General features: G+C 40.9%; 1 protein-coding gene across 1 annotated transcript; it reads left to right on the top strand.

The window, feature by feature from the left end:
* The first annotated feature begins 976 nt into the window (after nucleotides 1-976).
* LOC118781063 (plakophilin-1) lies at nucleotides 977-23,344 on the top strand. The gene is made up of 14 exons (XM_036533925.1): nucleotides 977-1,318; nucleotides 7,075-7,193; nucleotides 12,308-12,690; nucleotides 13,240-13,381; nucleotides 14,472-14,679; nucleotides 15,065-15,233; nucleotides 17,893-18,010; nucleotides 18,465-18,641; nucleotides 19,432-19,602; nucleotides 19,900-20,053; nucleotides 20,426-20,612; nucleotides 20,968-21,058; nucleotides 22,744-22,851; nucleotides 23,275-23,344. The coding sequence occupies exons 1-13, from the start codon at nucleotides 1,144-1,146 to the stop codon at nucleotides 22,816-22,818; spliced, it is 2,169 nt and encodes a 722-aa protein (XP_036389818.1). The 5' UTR covers nucleotides 977-1,143; the 3' UTR covers nucleotides 22,819-22,851; nucleotides 23,275-23,344.
* Nucleotides 23,345-24,455: the final 1,111 nt, after the last annotated feature.

Below are 24,455 nucleotides of genomic sequence, written 5' to 3' on the forward strand. Positions count from 1 at the left end.
CTTCCATAGCAATTATTACTTTACTGTTTTTTTTTTTTTTTTTTTTTACTTGATATGCATGCACACGCACATGCCTAACATTTCTGTTACAACTTGCTTAAACCCTGTAGTTCATGAAGGGACTTCAGCTGAAAGAATTTTGCTTTCTAAATGGTTAGAATGGCACCAGGAAGGTATTGAAGTTAGCAGGTAGGTTGGATAGTGGTTTGAGGGGATAACAGAAGTAACCTCGCTGCAGTGGTGCACTTACAGAGGGGAATTTTTTTTTTGGTATCATTTCAACAAAAAAGTAACAACATGGTAATAACGGTCGCTATGTAACAAGCGTGGAATGACTTGTGGAACTGTCGGATAAATGACGTATAGGAACAATATAGTCACGTGGCTTTCGGCAGACAAACGTAGGCCGTAGGCTCACTTAAGTGTATTCAATTCACTAACAGGGGAATGGAATTTCAACTAGAGATTTGGCATGTTTCCAAGCAAATGCACAGACAATAATGCAGTTTCGATGCATAATTTTGAATACCTAAATCAAGAATTACCAAGGAATCTCCACTGATAACAATCAAGTGAATCGTTAACAATCATTATTTTACGCATTAGACGTTATGGCTGTGGGTCGTTGCTGCTATTAGAATTCATGTTTATGGCTTTGCGTATTTATGTTGTTTTCATTCATAATAAATTCTTACAAAACACAAATATCTACAGTAAAAAAATCATGTGGACAGGTCGGTGGGCGGATTTGTTTTGCATGTCATGTGTACTGACACACAGCACAGCTTATTTAATACACACAATGTGTTAAAAAAGAAAAAGATGTTCTAAGTTGTCATGAACTTTTTTCTGTCAAACGTGTTAGTCCAGCTTTCAAATACAAGCATGATGTCTGCTAGAACAAAACGAGCTCACTAATTTCCCATGCGCGTCGGATAGGTGTGGCTTCTTGCATTAGTCAGATGTAAGGTTTAGTACACAGTCCGCTTCTCAGACTTGACACATTGAAAGGGAAGAAGAGACGCACAGGCTGTCGGCAGGATATTGCTCTTTGTGACCACGACATACCAGTCGCTGTTTTATAGACAGAGTTACAACTTCACAGAAGGCGGTACATTCACAAACTGACAGAACTGACACAAAATGACGCTTGAGCCGTTGCGGTCGGCCATGACCATTGAGAACGTGGAAGACACTTCGCTCGCTCTTCCGTCCGATAACAAACTGCGGACCGGACAGCAGCGTGTCATAGACCAAGTTCACACCATTAAAAGAAGCAAGTCAAAACACAGCAAAAGTGGAACACCGTCTCCCATAGGTAAGTTTTTCCTGTCTTTTTTTTTCTCTCACGCACAATGATTTACTGTTTTCCCAAGGAGCGTAGTTGTGCCACAGCTGCTTGTTCGTACAAGACCTTATATAATAAAAATCCGAATAAGAAAAACACACTTTTTTCAAAAACAAAAGTTTTATTTTTCGCTTTCTCAGAACATACAAATTATATCTCATTTATTTATCGTTCTTCAGTTTTCAGTTCTCTCAACGGTATGGATCCTAAATGTCTTTCTGTAGAAGACAATGTAGAGAGAATTTCCACCTGACATCGCATTAAAACTTTTTCTTACTTTCATTTTAGCGCTCTGATGTAATTGTAGCAGTGTAGCAATGCAATATATGGTACACTAAATGGAAGCGATATAATTACGAACAGTCTCCTCGCTGCTGCTGGACACCTGGTTACTACAGGTTAATAGTATGCACATGGTGATGGAACCAACACAGCAATGTTTTCTTTAATTTCTGAGTATGTTCACTGCTTCCTTGCAGTTTCAACTCTCAATTCATCCCAATTTTTGACAGTGTTTTGGAAACAATTTAGGAAACGAAACCGTATTAGTGCTGTTGTTACACATCGGAGCAAAGCTTAAACCACAACTGCTAAATGCTACTTTGCAACGTTTAAATTTTTTTAAACCACTGCACTTTGCTGTAGTGTAAAAATACATTCTACAGTCCCCCACCCTTACTAAAAAAAGTTTAAATAAATTAATAAATCAATTAAATTAAATAAATTGACAGCAGAGATGCATGTTTGACAGGTCCTGCCTTATGCAGTATGTGTTGGGTTGACACACCTACTCACTTCAAGCCATCCAGTCAATGGTCTGCTCATTCTAGGTGATGTTTTGATAGAACGTGCTGTTCCCAAGTGCACTGTTGTTGTATCTGTTTTCATGTCAGTCATTCTGATGTCCTAAGCTGGCATACTACTTTCAGAATTTAGTGCATTAGTTAGGGTTATGAGACTTGCAGTCAGAGCTGTGGTTTCTCACTGCCTGTATGATACTGTCATTGTATGTAACAATCACTGGGACAGGAAAGCAAATGACATTTCATTAATTTTATTATTCGTGATCATTTCAGAGAATTTCATCTTTCTGTGATAGAACTTCTATATCGGTCTTGGAAACATTCTGTTTAGATGTCTCACTCAGATATAGAATGCAAACATAGCTGGATTTTGAACCGTCTGGTCTCAGGGCATGGATCTTGGTGCTCTATTCTGCTGTCTTACTAGTAATGGCCTTAATATAGTTACATCTTGAGTACAGAGGTTTTAAAATGATACTATCGAAGGATTAGAGCATATTTATTGCTGCAGTAAATTTCATTCACTGCTTCAGTAGTCCTTTTAGCTTGAGCTATTTTCTTGCTCTTTGCAATTTGCACAGTTGTGTGCTGAATTTTTTAGAGCAAGATGATATGGTAATTAGGTGTAATGTTTGTCAAAGGTATCAGGTAATCTGAAGGGACTTTTACTGGTGGCGTCATAGACTGGTACTGGGCAGATTAATAATTGGTTTCCCTTTTTACAGGATAAGGCAAATACTCTTATCACAGCTTTTTGTCTTTAGCAAGGTTAGGTGAGCACCAGGTTATCAGTATGTGGTTACCACTCCTTCAGGGAGGCACATGTTTTTCGTCCCATAACCGAGCTGCATCTTCCTTTAAATGCCTGCATTTAGCCGGGCTTTATGACCCAGGCCATGCGCCTGCCGAAAATGACCTGCAGCCCGCAGTGGCGAAAACATCGGCCTCGCCCCACCAGAGACAGGGGCGCACTTTGCAATTCCTCAGGTGCCTGTGAATTGCTTGGGTGACATCAGCAGACCAGCCCCTGTCCTCCAGTGATTGTCCTCTCTGCTGTGGTGCGCTGCGTGTGAAAGATAGCCATTGGCTGTGGTCAGATGTATCACAGGAGTGCGATTGTCTTATCTCAGCACAACTGTGCAAGTGCAGAGGTTACTGTGCTGAGGTAAGCCTAGTTTACAAATCTGAACAACTTATATAAAAAACATATTATAAAATTCCACGGTTTCTTAACAATTAACAGAGGGGAAGATGTTGTGTCAAAATGTTTGGATTCTGCTCCATGCCAATTGTACTCAGATTGTTGGCACCTTCAGAGGGAAAGATACTGACATGCTATCCATTTTTTTTAATTAGATGACAATTTAATTATTCGAGAAAATACACTGAGTAGCGTTCTTGTGAACAGTGCTTGCTTGCATTTTGTTTGCCCTCACAGATATGAAATTTTAGCGTTTTTTCTGTTCATTGGGAAATCCTGGCACATAAACATAATGCGCTATACAAATGTCTCTCAAACATACAACTGATTTTTGATGTACATTAAAAATATATATATATATGTAATTTGCCTTTCATTGACACTGGAAAAGTAAGTATTATTTACGTAACTCTTTTATGTTAGAGAGAATCTCAAATATTTAATGCTCCAAAAAGCTGCCTTCTCCGTTATTTAGTTAACAGTTTGTTAACTATGGTAACTATGTTAACTATGAGTCCATAGCAGAGAGACAGGAGCACATTCAGCAGTAGAACCCATTTGCAGAGCAATTCTGTGTTGAAATGTGTTGAGAAGAAGGCAAAAATATGCTTCCCATGGAAAACTGCTGAATGCTTGTTTTAACAAGAGATACATAGTTACGCATTGTAGACCTTCTGACTTTGCAGAAAAATTGTATACCTGGATTATATCAATAATTATGAGGACATGGGACAATGACCAGATTTATTATTTACAGAGATAATACAGTAATACAGATAATACATTTTCAGATGTCACCAAAAGCAACTGAAATGTGACTATCAACAGCAACAGAAAGACATACAAGTAAAAAAAAATATCATTTTAAATAAACAACTAGGAAACATTTTACATATGGGATCACAGTAATGTTTTGTTACTTAAATACAGTAAATGTCATGAAAAAACAAGCACACAAAATGAAAAAAAAGTTTATGACGGAAAGCAAAAGGGGACCTTTTATCACAATAAATTAGGTAAAAGGGGGTTTCAGATGTTTTCAGATGTTACAATGGCTAGCTACAGCCATGGGCAGTTTGTGTTGAAAGGTGTTGGGGACAATGACAGGTTCGATGTGTTCACACCTTTTTTCAGTTTCAAAAAATGATGGGGACAAAATGGGCCACGACAGAAAGTGGTGGGGACGTGTCCCCAGCGTCCCCAGCGTAAATGACACTTATGGCTATAGCTATAACTGTTTATTATTATTTGAAAAGACAACGTTTCTACACTGGAAAATATGTGCCATTGTGCAAAAGATAAGACAAATGAAAAAACAACCCTTGCCTGTCAGTTTCAGGCAAACTGACAGTGTGAAATTAAATTTGTGACATTTTTAGGTGTTTGCAAGAACTGACAAGAATATAATATTATACTGGAAAGCCCCAAAGCACAGAATTTAATTATAATTTTCATTTCAGATCGGGAAGCTGTATTTGAGCACAACAGGTGAAACTTAACACAGTAAAGCACAGTTAAATATCAGCAGGACATTGAATGTGACATTTAATGACAGTCAATGCATTTAATTACACAGAATTCTTGAGAAAGATAAGGCAGTTAATTTACCGCTGGATGTCACCAAGTTGACAATGATTACAGCGACTAAAGATGATAATTATTGTGATTGTGTTAATACATCAGATGCTGTCTCCAGGTTAACGCCCCTGAAACTGTTTGAATATCAGCTGGCTGTCCCACACAGTACCTGGCCAATGACTGACAGGTAGTGAAATCAGGTCTATCTGCAACCATGGGAAATGAAGACTTTGCAAAACACACAGGAAAGACAGGCCTGCAAGCAAATGAAATTTGCATTGGAAATGTTGCCATATTTGATTAGAATGAACAGCAGTACCCTTATCAGCCTTGTTGATTGTTGCCGTAACAACCACATTCCATCTTAATACAACATGGATCAGTGTTAACTTTGCATGTAATAACGCTGTAACATTGGGAATGAGTGAAAGTGTAAATGATTAAGCCCATCATAGTGGTAGCTCTGGAAGTCTACACAGAGGCGTTTCTTTGGTCTGCTTACCTGGAATGGCATTGGAAAGACAATGCTGTTTTGTATCTCAGCATCTCATAGGATGGCTGCAGTATATAGGAACAGTATAGTACAGGACAGTACAGTACAAAATGGAGAATTTTGAGGGAGATCTGGCCCTGAAAATGAAATTCTTGTCTGCACAAAGATTTATGGCTTTACCCTGCATCTCCAAAAAAAAAAAAAAACAATTTTACCGTTCCAAGAAGTGTTGTGATTTCTGTCTGTGAATAGAAGAATGCAGTTTCCCTCTTGACCTTTTTAGCAGGTCTCAAACATAGTAAGAATGCTGTTTGCAAAATATTTTTTTAATTTAGCGTTTTGGATCTATGGAAAACAATGAACAAAGAAAAAATTTGATGTAAATGTGTACTTTATTCCCAAGGAAAAAAGGATATGGAATATGCAGTATTTTCACTGACTCAGTGTATTATGTGGCCAATTATTGTTATGCACCAAGTTAAATGAGACTGATCCTCACATGCTTTTCTTTGCAATATGAAACCCCAGCTTTTATGAGGACTGTGACGCTTTGTTTAGGTGCTTGTGAATGCTTGTCTTGTGTTAGGTAATGAGTTGGCACATTGAGTTGAGGCATGTTGATGCCGTTTGTAGATTTCAGTTACAATTAACTGAATTTTAAATCGCTGAAAACACCTAGTTCTTTTTCAGCTGAGACAGTCTGGACCTACACTAAGCATGGAGCGTGGTTTCCACATTGAAGTTTAAATACCTCTCACATCTTGTCCAATTGAATTGAAAGGTCTGTGGCAGGTTTTCGTGCACTGCCCACTTTAATGGCCTGTTTGTCAAAAACAAAGAAATTTCTAAAATTTACAGTTTGGATACATATTAAATAGACATTGTACATATTGTGTTGGAAAGTAGTATATCAGAACACATGTGAATCAGAGAACACCACACAGGCTTGTCAGAGCAGTGGAACTGCACTAGGAGCCATTGGGGATCACAGTTTCTTTTACAGACATTGAATTGCCGCGGTAATTTCATTCTCTCCAGTCGTCCTAGCTTCATCGCAGGACTTCCCTGTAGAATTGGATTTACCTGTTCCCTGGCGCCTGATAGTAATCCCTCTTGGCATGTGTTACTCTCCTATTGTTTAAGGAGCTACAAAGAGCAGGTCAAATGAATAGGATGGAATGGAACAAAAGAGAGAAAAACAGGCTCTTGCTTAGGGCTGTAACCAGAAGGTTGCCGGCTCTGTTGAGTTCCATTCATATTAATGGGTGATATGTCATCTGTGTAGATTGCTCTGGAACAGGAGGTATACCAAATGTAAAGTAATAATCTAAGTTGCGTTCATTTCAACCACAACCTTTCTGGTGGTTTTTCATATTTTGATTTGATTCATAAAGTTTGATGATGGTAAGAAAAGGTTGAAAAAAAAAAACCAAAGAGCCAAGTTATATGAAATAACTTTAGAAAACATTGGGTAGCGACAATCGTTGTAACTAGCTTGATATCAATAATTTATCAGTAATCATAATTTAACTATTTTTGTGAGTGTTTATTCACTGAACTAAAGAGATTTTTTTGTACATGTGAGTAATATTTTCCACTTCTCATTACTTTCTGAGTGCAATATTTATTTTCTTCATGTTGTATTTTACAGGTCCTCTGAGCGACTCTGTATCCACTGAGGTTCGGAAATTCCAGTTCTCTCCAACCAAACTCAATGGAACAGTCTTCTCCAGGAGCAATTCAGTTGCAGTTGCTGGCTTCACAAAAATGGTACTGAATTGAACATTCTTCTGAATTTAGCTGATTTTCTTATGTAACGTTAAGTGATACATTGTACCTAGTACTATAGCGCAATTACTATAGTACTATAGTACAATTATCATGAATAAAGTCCTAAAAAAAGATTAAAATTGCTGGGTACTGTCTAGAAAGAAGACAGTATGATCTTGGTTATTTTATCAACAAAATAGTTGTTTACCTATTACTCTTTCGGAGGCAGACTTGAGACATATTTTTCTAACTGGCTGGTTTAATAGTGATCTAATGTTATAGGTGTGGGAGGTTGGCAGATTAAAGTTAATTCTCTTCTCAGTCAATTTAAGGATTACAATCAATTATCCATGAAATATGGCTTTGTGAAAAATAGTTTGTTTGCATTAATGCATAGTTGTGGGAAGGAATGTAATAAAGTTGCCTTAGTATAGCCATTTCAGACGTGTCCGCTGAATGGTACCTGAGCATACTCGCTTATGATTGGTTGTATTTTAGTCCACACTGATGCTGTACAACTGCAACACTTCCTAGTTTGGCAGAAGATTTGTGAAATCCTCAAAAACAGGAGCTTAGAGGCCCTTCTTGCAGAGAAGGGTTCTACATCTAACCACAGCGGTCAGATACACATCTTCTCTTTGTGTCTTGTCTAATTCAGATGTTGGGGGAGGGGGATTGCAAATGCAGTTTGTGACAGATGCAGTCTGGACAGGAAGTAGTCCACAGTTTCTTGCTTTCTCCATTCTTTTCCTCCACTGTGACTGTTAAGATTCAGAAAAAAATGTTAGTATTGCAAATAATAAGTAATTGCTACATTTTTTTACTAATATACTGTGGATTATTTTATGGTATTCAATACTTAATAAAAAAAGGTAAAAGGGTATTTGTAATTGCACACTATTGTACTAGCCTACAGTTCCTGGTATAATTGGTTGTGGTCAGTTGTAAAATGACATCCCATAAACATATTGGCCCAGACACATGGAGCAGACCATGGTCAAAGAAAGATTTTGTTTGTGATTGCTATGTGTATTTTTCCAGTCCCATTTTTTAGCAGATAAATCAGTGAGATTAATTGATCTGACTTTAGTGAGCTGATTGCTTGTATGAATTATGTAATTTTCTGTGATACATTTGCATATTGAATTGTAATTCAGTATGGAAACAACATGACATAGCTTTACAACAGAAGGCATTTAGTAGCATATGGCATCGCGTGAAAGCAAACAGATTTGTCACATCTAATTCTTCCACACCAGAAAACATGAACAAGAAATACTAAAGTAAATATGCAAGGGCATCTAAAGGCTGCTAAAGGCATACTTTAATCAGGAGCTGAAGCTTGCCATATGTTTCACTGTATCCAAAAATTGAAATGATTAAAATTTTACAATTTTACAATGTCAAATTCTCTAAAAGGAAAAACTCAATCAAAATGGAAAGTCTTGTCCTAAAGGGAATGCACCACTTGGTCAATAAAAAAAGCTTATCCATAGGCAGTCAGCTCAGCCTTATGCTTATAATGACCAGCTCTCTGGCCTGCTGAAAACCAAGAAGACAGTATAAGGTGCTACCTGAAATTAGGGGTTTTGCAGTAAATACCAGCTTCTGTCCAAATAGCCTGTTTGCCTTTCTGCAGTCACACCCACTGTTTACACCCATACATGAAACATGTCATGCGTGTCACTTTTCAGAATAAAAACACTGAAAAGGTGGAAAATTATTTATACACAATGATGAGTATTATAATCGTGTTTGTATTTCTCTTCATTCCCCATGCCATACGCTGATGTGTTTGCCCTTTTTGTAGTTTTCAGCTATGAATATGTTGATACGACAGCATCTGCTGTATTAGAGGCTAGACAGATTTGGGAGGTGTATATATATAATTTACTCAGTTCACGACCTCTGCACCTGCTAAGCACATTGGCTCACAATTACACACAAGGCCCTTCACTGGATTCCCTTCAAAGTACATTGGGCAGGGGTGGCAATTAAAGTAAGTTCCAAGCAATTCCAAGAAGCTATAATGTAAGGACAAAGCGGCAAACCCAGGCTAGTATAGCGGGTGGGATATTGATGACAGCCTATCTTTATAGTGAAATAACACAGGGTTACTGATGAATGCAAGGTTTCAGCAGGGATCACTGAACAGTGGAGGGTGTGTAAAAGCACGCTGCCATTCAGTGGTTTACTAAAGTATAGCAAGCTATCAAGATCCCTTCTTTAATCACATGTGATGGGGTTGACTTAGGTGAGCATCACAGTGACACCAATAATATTTCAGAGCTCTCAACCAGTCTATGGCTCTAATGGGCTGCCATATATTTATCATTTGATATTTTAACCAAGTATTTTAGGCTATTGTGATGTGTTTCATTTTTGTATTTTGTATGTGTTGCGGCCAGGACAGTAAAGTGTAAAAAGTGTCAATGAAAAGTTATTATTATTATTATTATTATTATTAATAATAATAATAATAATAAATTCTTGACTGCAATGTGGGTTTCTGTGCCATAACTGGCTATGGCTCAGAAGATGTGTTTTTATTCTTTACAGCACAGCATTAATCTCTCTTTGATTGGATATCAGTGAATTTGTTTGAATACAGGGATGTGATTTTGGAGATAAAAAAGGAGGTGGATGTAAAAAATATATTTCATTTAAAGTCTCATTTAAACCCTTATATAAATTTCTAACAAAGTTTTTAGCAAAAAGACTCTTCCTAGCATTTGCTTGTCAAAATGGGCCATTGAAATTTTAAAATGTATTTCATACATTTAAGACAAGAAAATAAACAAATACTATACTACTGTAAATTTACCACCTGGCATTTCGTTCGTTTGTGTTAGATACAAAGTGAGACAAAAACAGTGAGAGGTGTGACATTGACTGATTGAAGCTGTCAGAGGAGAAATGTGACCAGTTTGTGCCTGTCACAAGAGCTGAAGCTCTTTACAGAATGGTAAATATTATATAATTAAGAAAAAAAAAAACCTTGAGTGTGCTTAACTTTATCAGTTTCCAATAAACATTTCACTGAATTTATTTTTTGAGACTTCCAGTCAGTTGAATCATACATGGTGAATAATGATGATTGGCTGAAAAGATCAGGCTCTCTGACTGAAAGCTCTGGGGTGACAGTGTCGCTGAGCAGTGGAAGTTAGGGGTCTGGAGTCAGGACGTGTATGAACCTCTTGAAAGTCTGCGTTTACATGTTTTAAGTGGGGGTTTTCATTGTTTTCAATGCTTGCAGTGCTGGTTCTCACACTGGTGCATTGAACAGGGTTTCGGTGTGGTGTGTATGACTAAGTACCATTGCCTAGCTGAGTAATCCCATTTTACTGAATCACTGATGGGCCTGTTGGAGATCTGCTTGAACAGGACAGAAAAGGGTGCAAAACCTAGTCTACGTCCCTGGCACATTTTCAGCTAAATTGCAGTCTTTGTGACCTTGCCTGTGTGTTTAGAGGTCCTTCACAGCTGCTTTCAGTTCTTAAACAATATGTTCCAATCTGTAATTCTTTCCACTCCTCAGCCTACCTCACCTTGAAATGAGATTACAGCTTAGATAACTGTGCTTGTAACCAGAAAGTTTCAGTCCCACATGGTGGGTTGCTGTTATGCCTTTTAGCAAGTACTTCACGAAAACCCAGCTATATAAATGGATAATATGAGAGACAAGTCATGTAAATTGTGCTGGGGGACGTGATGTAATAAATGACTAAATGATGCAATACAATGAGTCTACACTGATGTAATGGTATAAACATCAGGCTGCAAGTTGGAGGAGTGACTGTGGAAGAAGAAAAAACTTTTTTTTATCTTGCATCGGTGAAAATATAATGAGCCCCCCCCCCCCCCCCCCCCAATCTGATTGCAGCTTTTATATTGTGAAGAATATATGATAGCTGTACATTATCAGAACGAGTAATATATAGAACCATAAACACATCTTTGCTCCATTTTACAACCTACATAACCTTGTAAGCTGTGGTTTACAGTTATTTTATGATAAATGTGTCAAATGCGTGTTTACTTTTTGCCAGTGTATTAAGGTATAAACACATGAATGAATCTCACAAAGATATGGAAACATTGGTGTTCATTGTTGTCCAGAGCTTTTAAAGTAAATCTGTAGCACGTTGCAGGTATAAAATGAGCGTGCTGGCAGTATTGTTTTGGGTGGAGTCGATGTTTGCGTGTGGCTGGGAGAGGATGGAGGGGGTTACCCGTTTTTGGTGGAGATGCCGTTTCTTTGCAGAGGGCACAGCCCCCTGGCGAATGAGCTGGTCTGGCAGTTGCGGAGCTGATTTTCTCTGTGTCCTGGCATGCCTACTTCCAGCCCTCCAGTTGTTTGTCGGAATCAGTGATTTCTGGGAGACCGCGAAAGGGAAACGCCCTTTTCTCTGATAGTTTCGCTGAGCTTCTCCCCTGCTTGCCTACTGCTTTTATCACGGCTGGTATGGTTTGATTTGTGGGAGCTGAGAAGCATATGCCTGTATCAGCAGCAAACTGCCTTGCCACCTGAACTGAGTGCCTTCATTTAATCTGTACTGATCTGATCTAGCCTCCAGGAGTTTCATCTGTGAAAAAGTTGAATCATGGCTGTTTGCATAGTTACATGATAGTCTAGACTAGTTTTTGCATTTTTTGTAGTGTGGGAATTGTAGGGGAACAATGTTGATATCTCAGCATATGGTACTGAAACAGGCATATTATATTAAATGAAATCAAATGAATGTTAAATGTTAATATTAATGTTAAATGTATTACACGCTCCGTTGAGATGTGTACAGTTATTGATGTTCATGATCATCTTAAAGGAAGACCACAGATCAGGTTTCATCGAACATCCCAGATAAAGAGTGATTAATGGATATCTGTGACCTTTACTAGTTTTTGGTAGCTGATTAAAAACGAACTTGTAAGAAAGTGCAAAGCAGCTCTTTGCAAACCTGGCAAGCAACCCGGGTGTATACACAGCAGCCTCTCTCAGAGTAGGGAGTGATTCGAGCTAAGAGGTGCCCTGTATCCCTCTCTCAGTCAGGCCCTGTGAAGCCCAGAGACGGGTGTGATTTGGGCTAAGAGGTCCCCATTTCCCCTCTGTCTAGGTGGGCCAACAGCAGAGCCGCACCCTCTCCACAAAGAGCCTGGGCCGGAGGCACATGAGTAGCTCCAGCCAGTGGGAGCAGCGCTACGGTCCCCTCAGCCCCACCAACGGCTTCCCACCGCCCCAGCCCGGCGGGCTCAAGCCCAGCCGCAGTGACCCATCGCTGGCCCCCGCCCAGCTGGTGCAGCGGGCCAAGAGCCGGAGCACCACCCTGCAGACCAGGTCCAACCGGGCCAGCCTTTACACTGTCAACTCGGGGCAGTACGTCGTCAACGGCTCCGCCAGCTTCGCCAGCAGCCAGAACCGCGTCCTCAGGCCACCCTCCAATATCTCCAACGGGGAGACCAAGGTGTCGGCCACCAAGAGCAGGAGCGAGTTTGTGGGGTGAGTGAGCGCTGCCAGACAAAGGACAAATTATTCACCTAATTTGCCGATGACTATGATCATATTATATGCACTGCGCATTTGTGTCTACAGCATGTCTAACTTGTACATGTACTATCCATATGTGAACCACAGTATGAATACAATAATGGACCGTCTGCCTGGAGGAGGTGGGTTTCTTGTTCTTGTTGGTTTTCAACAAAAATGTGGATAACATCCCAACCTCATCGCCTCATTAGCTGAGGCTTTATTTTCCTAATCTGCATAGAGAGTGTTGTACAGTTCACATGCTCGATTTTCCATGTGCTGCAAAGATGTTAGTGGTAAGTAAGTAATGCAACAATGCCTTGCAGGTACAGAGCATGTGTGTTCTTTGTACAGTTGAAGAGTTGGCTTTGTTTAGCTGTTCTTCTCACCTATCGTTAGCACCCTGAGGGCTGAGGCACCGGCCTTCAACCGGTCTGCCTGTCACCATTGTTCTACTCCAGGGATTCCACGGTGGTGGCAGTAGCTAAGATGACATCTCATTGCGATCGGTTCTCTTAACAGGACAAACGGGGCAGGGAGCATCCCAGACATCACAATGAAGGAGGCCGTGGAGTTCCTCTCCAGCCAGCAGGAGAGCTACCAGCTCAAAGGAGCCTCCTTCATCCAGCACAGCACTTTCAATGAGGAAAAGGCTAAGCAGGAGGTAAGAAGGAAAGGTCAGACCAGTCTTTCATAGGAGATGCCGAGAGGAATGAGGCTGTGTGAAAGCAGGTGCGGTCGAGAAAGGCAGTCCCTCCCAGAGCAACCCTCTTCTTAGATGGGGCATCCCTAACCTTAACCCTAATCTGGGTCCTATCTAAACTGAATTTGCAGAAACTGTAATGTTTAATTAGGTTGGCCATGCGTATTGCTACAAGCTGCTGTACACATTTGTTTTGGGTTGATCAGTTGTGGCAGCTGGGGTAATCCATAATGAAATATTTTAACATTATTGTTTTACAAAGATTTATGATTATTGTAAGTATTTTGACAAGAAGGAAAATGATGAAATTAGAGAAATATTGTGTCTGTTTTTCGTTCTCACTACTTGCCTTCTTTGCTAAGATACACCTTTCTTGTATATCAGCAAACTAAAGCCTGCTTTTCACAACCTGCTCATTTGCTACGTTGATTGACTGGTTAAAGGTCACCAACCCCAGGCTGGTCTCTGTAATTTGATCTGTTTTTGCTTTAATTATTGAACATATATATTTTATTCAGATGTGATTGATTGAGAGTGAGATTCAAGTTTCAAGATTCAAGTTTTCTTGTAAAACTTGAAAATTTAACCCACAAAGCGGTTGATAGGCTACACCAAGCACACAACAACAAGCCAGCCCTTGGGCTGAATGGAAAATGCTGGGTATCTTTGTAAAGGCACAAACTAAACATAAGCCAGCATGGCAGTGTAGCATGGTGGTTAAGGAGCAGGACTCGTAACTGAAATTTGCTGGTTTGATTCCATGCTGGGGCACTGCTGCTGTATCCTTGGGTGAGGTAGTTAACCCACAGTTGCCTCAGTAAATATCTAGCTGTATAAGTGGAGAACATTGTAAAAAACTGTAACTGATGTAAGTTGCTCTGGATAAGAGTGTCTGTTAAATGCCAAAAATGTAGTGTAATTTATGTGGCTTAATCTGTTTAGAGAACAATCCTATGTGACCTTTGACAGTATACAGATATGTAACCCTGGTAGTTAGTGTGGGGGTTTGCCTGACAGAGCTCATTTTGCGGGTGCTGAACCCGTCTCTCAGGTCCTCCAGCTGGGTGGGATCCCTCCCCTGGTCGCCCTCCTGAGCAACCCCAACACCCAGATCCAGCAGACTGCAGCCGCCGCCCTGCGCAACCTGGTCTTCAAGGCCCCCGCCAACAAGCAGGAGGTGCAGCAGTGCGGGGGCATCGCTGAGGCGCTGGCACTGCTCCGGGAGACGGGCTCATCCGAGACACAGAAGCAGCTCACAGGTGTGTGTGTGTGTGTGTGTGTGTGTGTGGGGGGGGTGTTCATACACGAGGTGTGTACCCCTCTGGGCTACTCAGCAAAATGAGTGTACTTTTCAGAGCAATAGAAAGAAAGAAATTTAATAAAATGAAAAATGAAGAGTAGTAAAAAGTATGTGGGACAATTAAAGGAAATATTTTGTAGATTCTCCGTGACTAAACTGGTGGAAATATGCAAATTCTAGAATTAGATTTGCTTCAGGAGTCAGCAGACTTTCCCTTACCTGTGCCACTATGTACCATACACTGAATTATACACTGTACTCTAGACATTACATCATGCACTGTACTTTGAGGTGTAAACCTTGTGGGTAGTACTTACCTGGAGAGGCCGGTTGTATCTCCCCAGGGCTGCTGTGGAACCTGTCCTCTGCAGATTCACTGAAGTCGGACCTGATTGACAGCGCCCTGCCTGTCCTCACCGAAAGCATTGTGATACCCTTCACCTGCTGGTCCGACCAGAGCATCAGTAACAATGTAGACCCTGAGGTTTTCTACAATGCCACTGGCTGTCTGAGGTGAGGGAGACCAGTGAATTCTGTCAGACCTTAAGTTCTTTAGTATCATTGAATACTAAAGGGGGATTGAGTGACGTATCAAAGTTTTATAAGGGATTCATAAAGTAGATTACATAAGGTATTTCAATATGAGTCCTGTCAGCATAACAAGATGACATAGCTGGAAATTGTTCAGTTTTATACTGACACAAGGAATTATTTCTTCACTCAGAGTTATAAATGCATGGAATAGCTTGCCTGGTTTCTCAGTGGAAGCCTGGGCTTTTAGAGTGTTCGAGACCAGGCTTGACACAGTGCTAGATACACTGTAAACTTCAGGCAGAATGACTAGCCTTTTAATTTTCTCTTTTGTCTTTTGTGTTGAAGTGGACTTTATGATGACCGTTTTTTGCCCTTGCATGAATGTTAATGAAAGCTACATTTCTGGCAAGTAGGTCATGGCATATGAGCTCATATATAAGGACCCATGGCACGAGACTGTGTGACATACCAGTATTTCCACAGGACTGGTTAGGACCACTTAAATGGGAGTAAGATAAAAATCTTTCTCTTGAGGCAAGGGATTCATCGGACGGACTGCAGATGAGCTTTTCATTTTAGGACCATGCTATGGGTCATTGCTTTCGCAATTCAGGGACGTTGTTGGAAGATTTCTTGACAGGAACTGAAATAATACAAAGGAATTTAATAATAATGCAAAAGTCCCAGCACAGGCAGAAAACAACAAAGATGCGTGACTAAGGTGGAAACTGTCTGACTTTAAACTACGACAATAGGCATAAAAGGTGCAGCTCTCGGCTTGTGGCTCATATCATTTGTTTGTATTAGAATTATCTGTATTTATAGATGTAATAACCATTTGTATTATGGACATATATGTACTATGTCATGTTATAGGCTTTATACTAGAGGTGTGAATCTTCACTTCATTACGATTCAAAGGGTAGCAATTCGATTACAAAATGATTCTCGATGAATCACGATGCATCACGATGCATCTTGTCCTCCATGTTTTTTTTTTTAAAATTAATACAAGAATACAAGCCCTCAGATTTGAACTGGTTTTACTTTTCAACTTTTTGTTTTAAAAGTTGTTTTCAAAAATCATATCAAGTAATATAACATAAAAATCTTTTTCAAGTAAGATGACCACAAGGTACATGTAAGCAGTAACACAAAACATTTTTGTTTTTAGTACATTGTAAATACATAGTAAAAAATAATGGTTTTACATAGAAACCATTCTTTTACAGTTATTAAGTTTAGCTCCGGGTGGAAGCAGGTGATGTGATTCCTCATAATTGTTGTAGTTTTTAATCTTGGCTTGGCAGGTCTTACACCCAGCATATGTTTTGTCAAGCTTGTTTTTGCCTATATTTTCATAAAAACCAAAATGTGCCCAAATATCTGCTTTTAAGATATCGGGTGTGTTTTTAATCTCTGGCTGCTGGATATGTTGCTCTCCCTCCGCCATGTCTCCAATCACACCAGGCACAAGTGATAAATGTAGTAGGGAGGGGGGGGGGGGGTGTACTTTTTAGTTACTTAGCCTACTTTATTTACAATAAAAACAGCACGCTGGCATGTGTGTTATTTAACTCTTTCGCACGTAACAATTTTTTTTTTTGCTATGTTATTTCATCAAAGCTAAAATTAGCTAGAATTTTTCCAATCTAGTGTTCTAATTGCACCGCTTTTAGCATACACGCTAAACGGCTAATCACACCGGTGTGACTGTATGTGCAAAAGGGTTAATTACAATTTTTAAAAATTGATTATTTTCTTATCTATATTTTATTATATAAAGCTCTACTTTATATTAAGCCACAACATTATATACTAAGGGTCATATTCCCATTTTATATACTTGTTAATGGACTTTAAAGACTTTATGAATCTGAATGTGAAACATCTGGGTGGTGAACGGGGTGGTGGGAAAGATCCTGTATGTTAAAACATGTAGCACTGCTTGTGAATTACATTAGTGTTATCAAGGCTTTCCTGAAGGCCTTCCACCCTCCAGGCATTAACCAAAAATATCCTTGAATCATTGTAGAATACTGCGATTGATGAAGTCAAACATCTGTCACATTAACAATCTAGTGTTAGTGCCTGTCTGTTATCTGTCATATGTGTCTTCAAGCTCAGCTCAGTGACAGATATGATTTGGTTGGCTGCATTTCATGTTATTTTAACATCCTACCACATTCAAATGTGTGGTAGGATAGGATCCAGGTTTGGTGTGCCAAGGAACTCTCAACACCAACTTTCGCTAGTGATAGGCTCCAGTGCAGTCTCTATAGCCTCTGCTAATGCTTATGATTTTGCTCTTGCTTTCTGATGAAGGCCAGATAGACCTCAGTCAAACCTTAGAGAGTAAATTCACTCAAACAGAAGATTTTAAACTTATTCAATCCATAAGGAGTGAACTCAACAGACCATAAGGAGTGACCTCACTAGACTATTAGGCACAAACACGGAAGGTCTGCACACTAGGACGGCACTGTAGCACAGTGTTTAGGAGCAGGTCTTCTGCCTGCAAGGTTGCCAGTTCGATTCCCCTCCAGGGTACTGCTGTTGTACGCTTGGGCAAGGTACTTAACCCACAGTTGCCTCTGCTAAATGCCTGTAATGTACTGTGTTTCTCTACTTACAACAGAAACCTAAGCTCTTCCAAGGAGCCCCAGCGACAGTCCATGCGGAACTGTCGCGGCCTGATCGACTCTCTGATCAGCTACATCCAGTCATGTGTGGCTGCAGATAGGCCAGATGACAAGGTGGGTGGGAACTATATCATCTTTACTACACCTGTTATGTTGGTGTTGCAAATTTCCACCCTAATTGCATCACGCTTTGTGCTGATGTTTGAGGAACTCATTTAGTAAAGGGTGGTTCTTTTTATTTCATCGGCACCATTATGAAAGAAAAACATAGCACATTCCTTCCCTGTGTCTTTTCCTCAAAGGTATTTATAGAGTTCAGAGTTTCTGAGTTAAACATTTAAGTAGAGCCTAGATTTGACTGAAGATGGCAGAGCAAACTTCATTAAATGTTGCCTGAAGAAGACAAATGTCAAAGCAAGTTGTAGCCAGTTGAATGCTGTGAAAATGCCGTTCACAGCATCTGCAGCCCCTCTTAAAGTTCATTTTCCCAGATTTGCAGTTTTCCAGGCTCTGTTTGAAATCAGTGGATGTTGAGTGAGTGTGACCTGTGTCTTCCCTCCCTCTGCAGTCAGTGGAGAACTGCATGTGCATCCTACACAACCTGACGTACCAAGTGGAGTTTGAGGCCCCTGACCACTTTGCTCAGATCAATGCCCTGGCAGAGACACCCACCAGGAGCTCAGCCAGCAAGAAATCGCCCCCAGTGGGCTGCTTCAGCCCCAAGAGTTCAAAGATACAACAGGAGGTGAGGGGACATCACAGACAGACAGACGGGTCCTATCAAATATCACTGGGTCACCAAGCTCCCACAATGCACTGCTGTCACTGTACAGTCTGCTTATAAGAATATCTGATATAAGAAAACTTTGTTTATAATGGCCCAGGTCTGCAGAACCACGCAAAATTCTCTGCTGCATTGTAGATTTAGGCCGACTAAAGCAAACCCACTTTAAATATAAGAAATATAATTAGTGTCAGGAGGGAGCATGTCTGCTTCAATGTGCTTGACAAAAACCCAAAAAAGCAATGCGTTTGCTAACAAGCTCTTCTGCAGACAATGTGGCAGAATTGTGGCAGTGCACAAAGTTGGCGACTCAGAGGGGCTCCCAAGTGGCTCAGTCAGTAAAAACACTTGTTCTGAGTGTAGACTGAGCGCTACGGCCCAATTTTGATCCCGACCGTGTCACTAGCCAACAACGACCGGGAGCTCACAGACGGGGCACCTTGGCTTCGTTCCGCCGGGGATAGGGTTGGGTACGTCGTCAGGGGCTTTGGTCCCATTAACAACAGCGACCCCTGCTGGTCGAATGGCACCTGTGGTCCATGTGCCAAAGCTGGATATGAAATGTCTTCCTTCGACTCATCTCTGTGCTAGCTTAGCTTGTGGACCGCATCACATGTCTCGGAGGAGGGCACGTGCTTGTCCACGCTCTCCCGGATTGACAGTGGGAGTTGTGTAATCTCTCCCGACTCTGTATGACAGCACAGCAATAAACCTCCTTAAGTAAGCGCTTCTTTCTCCCCTCCCCCGGCAGAACGTCTTTAATTTCCCCTTGATAGAGGACAGCAATCCCAAAGGCCTGAGCTGGCTCTTCCACTCCAAGACCATACAGATCTACCTATCCCTGCTGGGCAGCAGCCTGAAGGACTCAACACTGGAGGCGTGTGCCGGGGCACTTCAGAACCTCACTGCCAACAAGGGAGTGGTATGTACGCCCCTTTCCTAGTGGGAGGAGTCAGTGGTGTAGAACTTATAACTGCCTGAGTTTAGCTGGCCAGATCCCAGCTCTCAACCTCCTGGAGCCTCCTCATATGAGCACACCATACATGGGAAGTTTCTGGTCAAAGCCCCCCACCTCCACTAAACATCTCTGAGGAGTGCTTACGTAATGGCAGAATTTTTTAGTTTCAGTCACGCAGAAGACCTTCCACAGCAGGTTGCAGGGTCAGTGTCTGCCTTGTGCCCACTGAGGGCTATTTGTAAATGGCCTCCTTGTCTGCAGGTGTCCAGCGTGATGAGCCAGACCATTGTGCAGAAGCTGAACGGCCTGCCGGAAATCGTGCCACTGCTGCAGTCCTCCAGCCCCGGCGTGCAGAAGGCTGCTGTCTCTGTGGTGGGGAACCTTGCCAGGACCCCAAACCTGCAGAGCACCATGGGTAAAGGACATTCCTCTGTTTTATACAGGAGCTCAGCCCCAGTCTCCTCATGCTCCTGGCCTCAGATCAGTCCTACTTCATGAGCAACCAGAAGTTCTGTAGGTCACAACTACACAGCATCTCCTGTGGTCTGTATATTATCTGGATCGGGACAGTGTTTGTCTTAATAACATTCAAATTCATTGGATCAGTTGCTATGCAAAACGTGTGCCCTAGCCCACGTACTGTGTGTTCATAAATCTCGCTGTTACACTGATATTTGATCGCACAACCATTAATAAAGGAGTTGTGATTGTGTAGCTGTAGCTTTTATCCACTGCTATATTGATTGGAGGTGAGAAATGACCTGCAGCTCTGTGATGTGATTGGCAGCCCGACAGGTTCTCCCTCATCTTACCAGCCTCCTAAGCTCTGGAGCTAAGAACATGGATGATTATGATGATACCATGGCGACGGCGTGCAACACAGTGCACAGCCTGTTGAAGGCGGACCCCGAGATGGGCAGGAAAGTGCTGAACAACAGCCTGGTCACCATGCTCAGCGACCTCAGCAATAATGGGTAAGACACAATGCTTCTGCAATGTGCTTGCTGAAGTATAATGTAAATACATGTAAATAAGGGTTTCTAAGTTTGTTCGATACAAACCTTCTGCCATTGACCATTATTGGGGCCTTGAAATGCTACAGCAGTCTCACAAAATGTTAAACGGACATTGTGTGTTATGTTGACATACTCACCTGTGTCTACCAAACATATTTTGACTTTGTGACTGAATGTAAGGCAACAAACAGGTTTTTGAATGCCTCCCACAGACATCTGTTGTCTTAGCCCATAATCAAATCACTGAAGTCAATCTGCATCTCCTTTTTTCTATCTGGAAGGAACTTTTAACTTCAGTCTCCTCCTCCAACAGGTACGGCAAGTATCCCAAAGCCAGCAGAGCTGCTTCCCTCCTGCTTTATGGTTTGTGGGCAGAAAAGGATATGCAGGGTTTCCTAAAAAAGGTACGACCTCTGAACAGACTTTTAAAAAAGTCACTCCATGAATAATGCTGACAAATTGAATGGAGAGGGAGAAGGAGAAGGAGAACTACATTTTGTTAAACATGGATGAATTAAGTTTACTTAATTTTTTTCCTTCATATTCTGGGCAGAATTTAAACTCTTTGCCCAAGACCTCCAAAAAAGAATGGCTTGCAGCAGCAAGTGTGTAATTTCTAATTTGGTACTTTAATGCTAAGTGCAGCCTTCCCCAAATGATGGCTCGTCTCAAGGGCCCCCTTTTCTAGTCTTTTTTCTAGTCTGTTCCCTGCAAATGGAGGCTAAGGGAAGGCTGGGCGTGTGTTTTGTATGCATCCGCCTTACCTTGGAATTTCGAAAGACAGCAGGGAGTGCGAGGGTGGGGCATGTGGGTGTGTTTGTGTCCATTTGTGTGCACTCTCACCAGCGCAGTTGTGTGTCATCCCCTCCCCCCCCAGCCCCGTCTCCACCCTTCGCCCATTCCAAGACAAAAGCCAAAACGGAATAGTGCAGGAATCCAGAGGAACGAGTTTGCATAGCCGCAGGGCTGCTATCACAGGGCCACAGAGATCTCATCTCTGTTCTCACAAGCATGCCGTGCACTGGGGGAAATTCACCCTCTGGCTGCTTGGCTCCTAAAGCAGTGGCTGATTTAAAGCTCAGAACGCTGTTTGTCAGACCTTTTCCGTGGAGGTCTGCCTGAAAATAGAGGGTCTTTTTTTGGATTTGTCCTATAATACAATTCAGTTTAAAAATACCAGACTCTTTATGAGATATGAATATCGAATAAAGAATGTTGACTCTGTGCGAGGGTGTCTCGCTCAAATTCTACCTGAATGTACCGACACTGAATCAATGCTATGTTATTATTGTGTTTATAAAGTGCACATGTTGCTTATGACTAAATGCTTGGAGTTTCGTATTATTTTACACTTCTTTCAGATTTCATCATACAACAATAAAAATGCAAGTCCTTTGAGAGAATTAGAGATGAGCTGTTTGCAGTGTGCATGTTTATGTCAACTTTGAGCCACCTGGAATGGTTTAATAACATACAAATGGGTCTAGGCCTGTACTTTGAGAAGGAGCAGACAGTTTGTGCAGGTTTTTTTATTTGAGCAGTAGTGTGGTTCAGTGGTAAGGAACAGGTCTTGTTCCCCAGTGAGCTAGGTGTCGAATTTCTGTACTAAATATCCAGCCTCATGAATGGATAACAGGTAAAAGTTACATAAGTCACTCTGTGTAAGACTAGGCAACTGTAATATAATTACTGTGATCCCGGGAGGCAGTTCCATCACTGTCGTTTCACTGGGGTGTTTACTGAGAGAATTACTGAGAGAAAGGTTTGAGTGTCCATCATCGTCTTCTGAAATCACACAATTAATGTGCCCACACCCAGTCTGCGATTTCCTACTCTGGCTGCACGCCAACCGCCAGAGCACGACCGAACACGCTGAGAGAAACGGCAGCATTTGTATATTTTGTGACTGACCAGGTTTGCCCTTGGAGGCGGTGCTACGGCATCCCACATGGTTGGGAAAGTTGAAGTGCTGGTCTGTCGCTGCATTGAGGAACCGGCTGTAACTGGATCAGTTATTACCTGATGTTAATCTGGGATCTGGCGAGACAAGTGATTTCGCTGATGTGATTTCCCTGTTTATGTCTCACAGCAAGGGATGAACAAGAGTGTCTTCGTGAATGACTTCACTACGTCTGCCTACAAGGCTGCTCGGTTTATTGAGTGAAGGGAATGCTGGGATGCCACTGGGTAAATAAAGGTAAATCCTTCACCTTCATAAGTCCCTGCCTTGCAGTGTCTCCTTTTCTCCTCAACTGGGCACGATTTGGTGATGTGGCAAGAAGCAGGGCTCATAACCCAAATGTTTGCTGGTTAGATTCCCTGGTGTGACAGAAGCTGTTAAACAAGACACTTATTTGTGTTGGCAAAGCTCCAGCTGTCTAAATGGATTATATTTAACATATGTAAATTACTCTTAATGAGGCTGTCTGCAAAGTGAATAAATATTGTAACTCTGTAATACACCTGTGACCATTCCTCTGTTTCTGAAAAAGGCCATGAATTTTACGTGGAAATATTTGAGGTAATGTACCAAGAAGGCTTGATAATTGACTTTAAAATAGCCTTGAATAACTGATTAAATGTGAAGGGTTGAAATGACTACAGTAGCTTCATTTTGCAGATGCAAGCCTGAATGCAGAGACAGTGACCAGAACACAACAGGAACAGGAAGCATATTCCTAAATCCAAACATCTCTTATGTTTTCTAGTTCTGTTTTTTTTGTCTTTTTTGTCTTTTCTGTGTGTTGTGCCAGTTTTTTTTTCTTAATTGGCGACAGCATTTATGTTACGTTTTACTAAATTCATTAAATATAAATGAAATTATTTTAAAGGTGTTCATAGGTTACCAGCTGTTTTGCTCAGTCACTTCACTGGCTATTTCATGTGTTATTACAGGAAGAGTATGGCATATTTGTATGGTAAAGCATAGCTTGTCCTGAATAGCACCATTTAGGATAGATTTTGGATCCATTCTTCAGTGTTAATTATAATCTTACCCCAAGGAGTGCTTTTTGGCATCATGAAACAAAATGCCACATTGACAGATTTTTTTTTTTTTTTTAGGATGTAAACATGTTGCTGAAAAGGTATTTCTGGCATTGTTGCAAAGACTGTTGTGTTCTCTGAATGCGGTTTTATGATGGTGTATAATTGTTACAAAATGCTGAATCATCTTTTGATGCAGTAATTTTTCTGAAATGTTTGGAATGCGTGCAGTTTTAAATGTAAAGTTAGCAATGGATTCTATGTTGTAAAATTATAATTAAATTTGAGGGTGTGGGGCTATTTGCTAACTTTGCTCTGTGTACATTCCCAGCACTGTATTTATGTTTTAAATCTCAACATCTCATTTTTTATTTTTATTCCTTGGATGTTAGTTCTTTATGCTACAGTCATAACAGAACAGATAACAGATGGTTGGCTAAAATGTATTTTATAAATATCAGAGCTTCACTGCTTTCCTTGGTTATTGCTACTTGAAATGCCTCCTCTTGTTCAGCAGATGTTGGATTATTCCCCTAAAAATGTATTTACAGGAGGAGCTAATAAAATGTGCATGTTTGTTCTAGAGGCATGATAAATGATCTGACTATACATGATACTGCTGTTTATACATATTTTACACGCTGAATTGTAATCAAGAGATGTAATGGTCTTCCCTAAGCCTGGAGAGCCCCCAAGGTCTTCCTGTGATCTAGCCAATGGCCAATCGCCAGTTGCCATACCCTTTGTGGTTTATTATTGGGAATCCAGGACTGTAGCTGTTAGATGCGGGTTGATTGCTTCTGATTTTGGCTCAGT

This window comes from Megalops cyprinoides, chromosome 7 (genome assembly GCF_013368585.1).
Source record: "Megalops cyprinoides isolate fMegCyp1 chromosome 7, fMegCyp1.pri, whole genome shotgun sequence".
NCBI lineage: Eukaryota > Metazoa > Chordata > Actinopteri > Elopiformes > Megalopidae > Megalops > Megalops cyprinoides.

Coding starts and splice junctions, on each gene's coding strand:
- LOC118781063 (XM_036533925.1), top strand. CDS start 1,144: ATGACGCTTGAGCCGTTGCGGTCGGCCATGACCATTGAGAACGTGGAA. Junction 12,691..13,239: donor AGCAGGAGCGAGTTTGTGGG/GTGAGTGAGCGC, acceptor TTCTCTTAACAG/GACAAACGGGGCAGGGAGCA. Junction 18,642..19,431: donor GTTCAAAGATACAACAGGAG/GTGAGGGGACAT, acceptor CTCCCCCGGCAG/AACGTCTTTAATTTCCCCTT.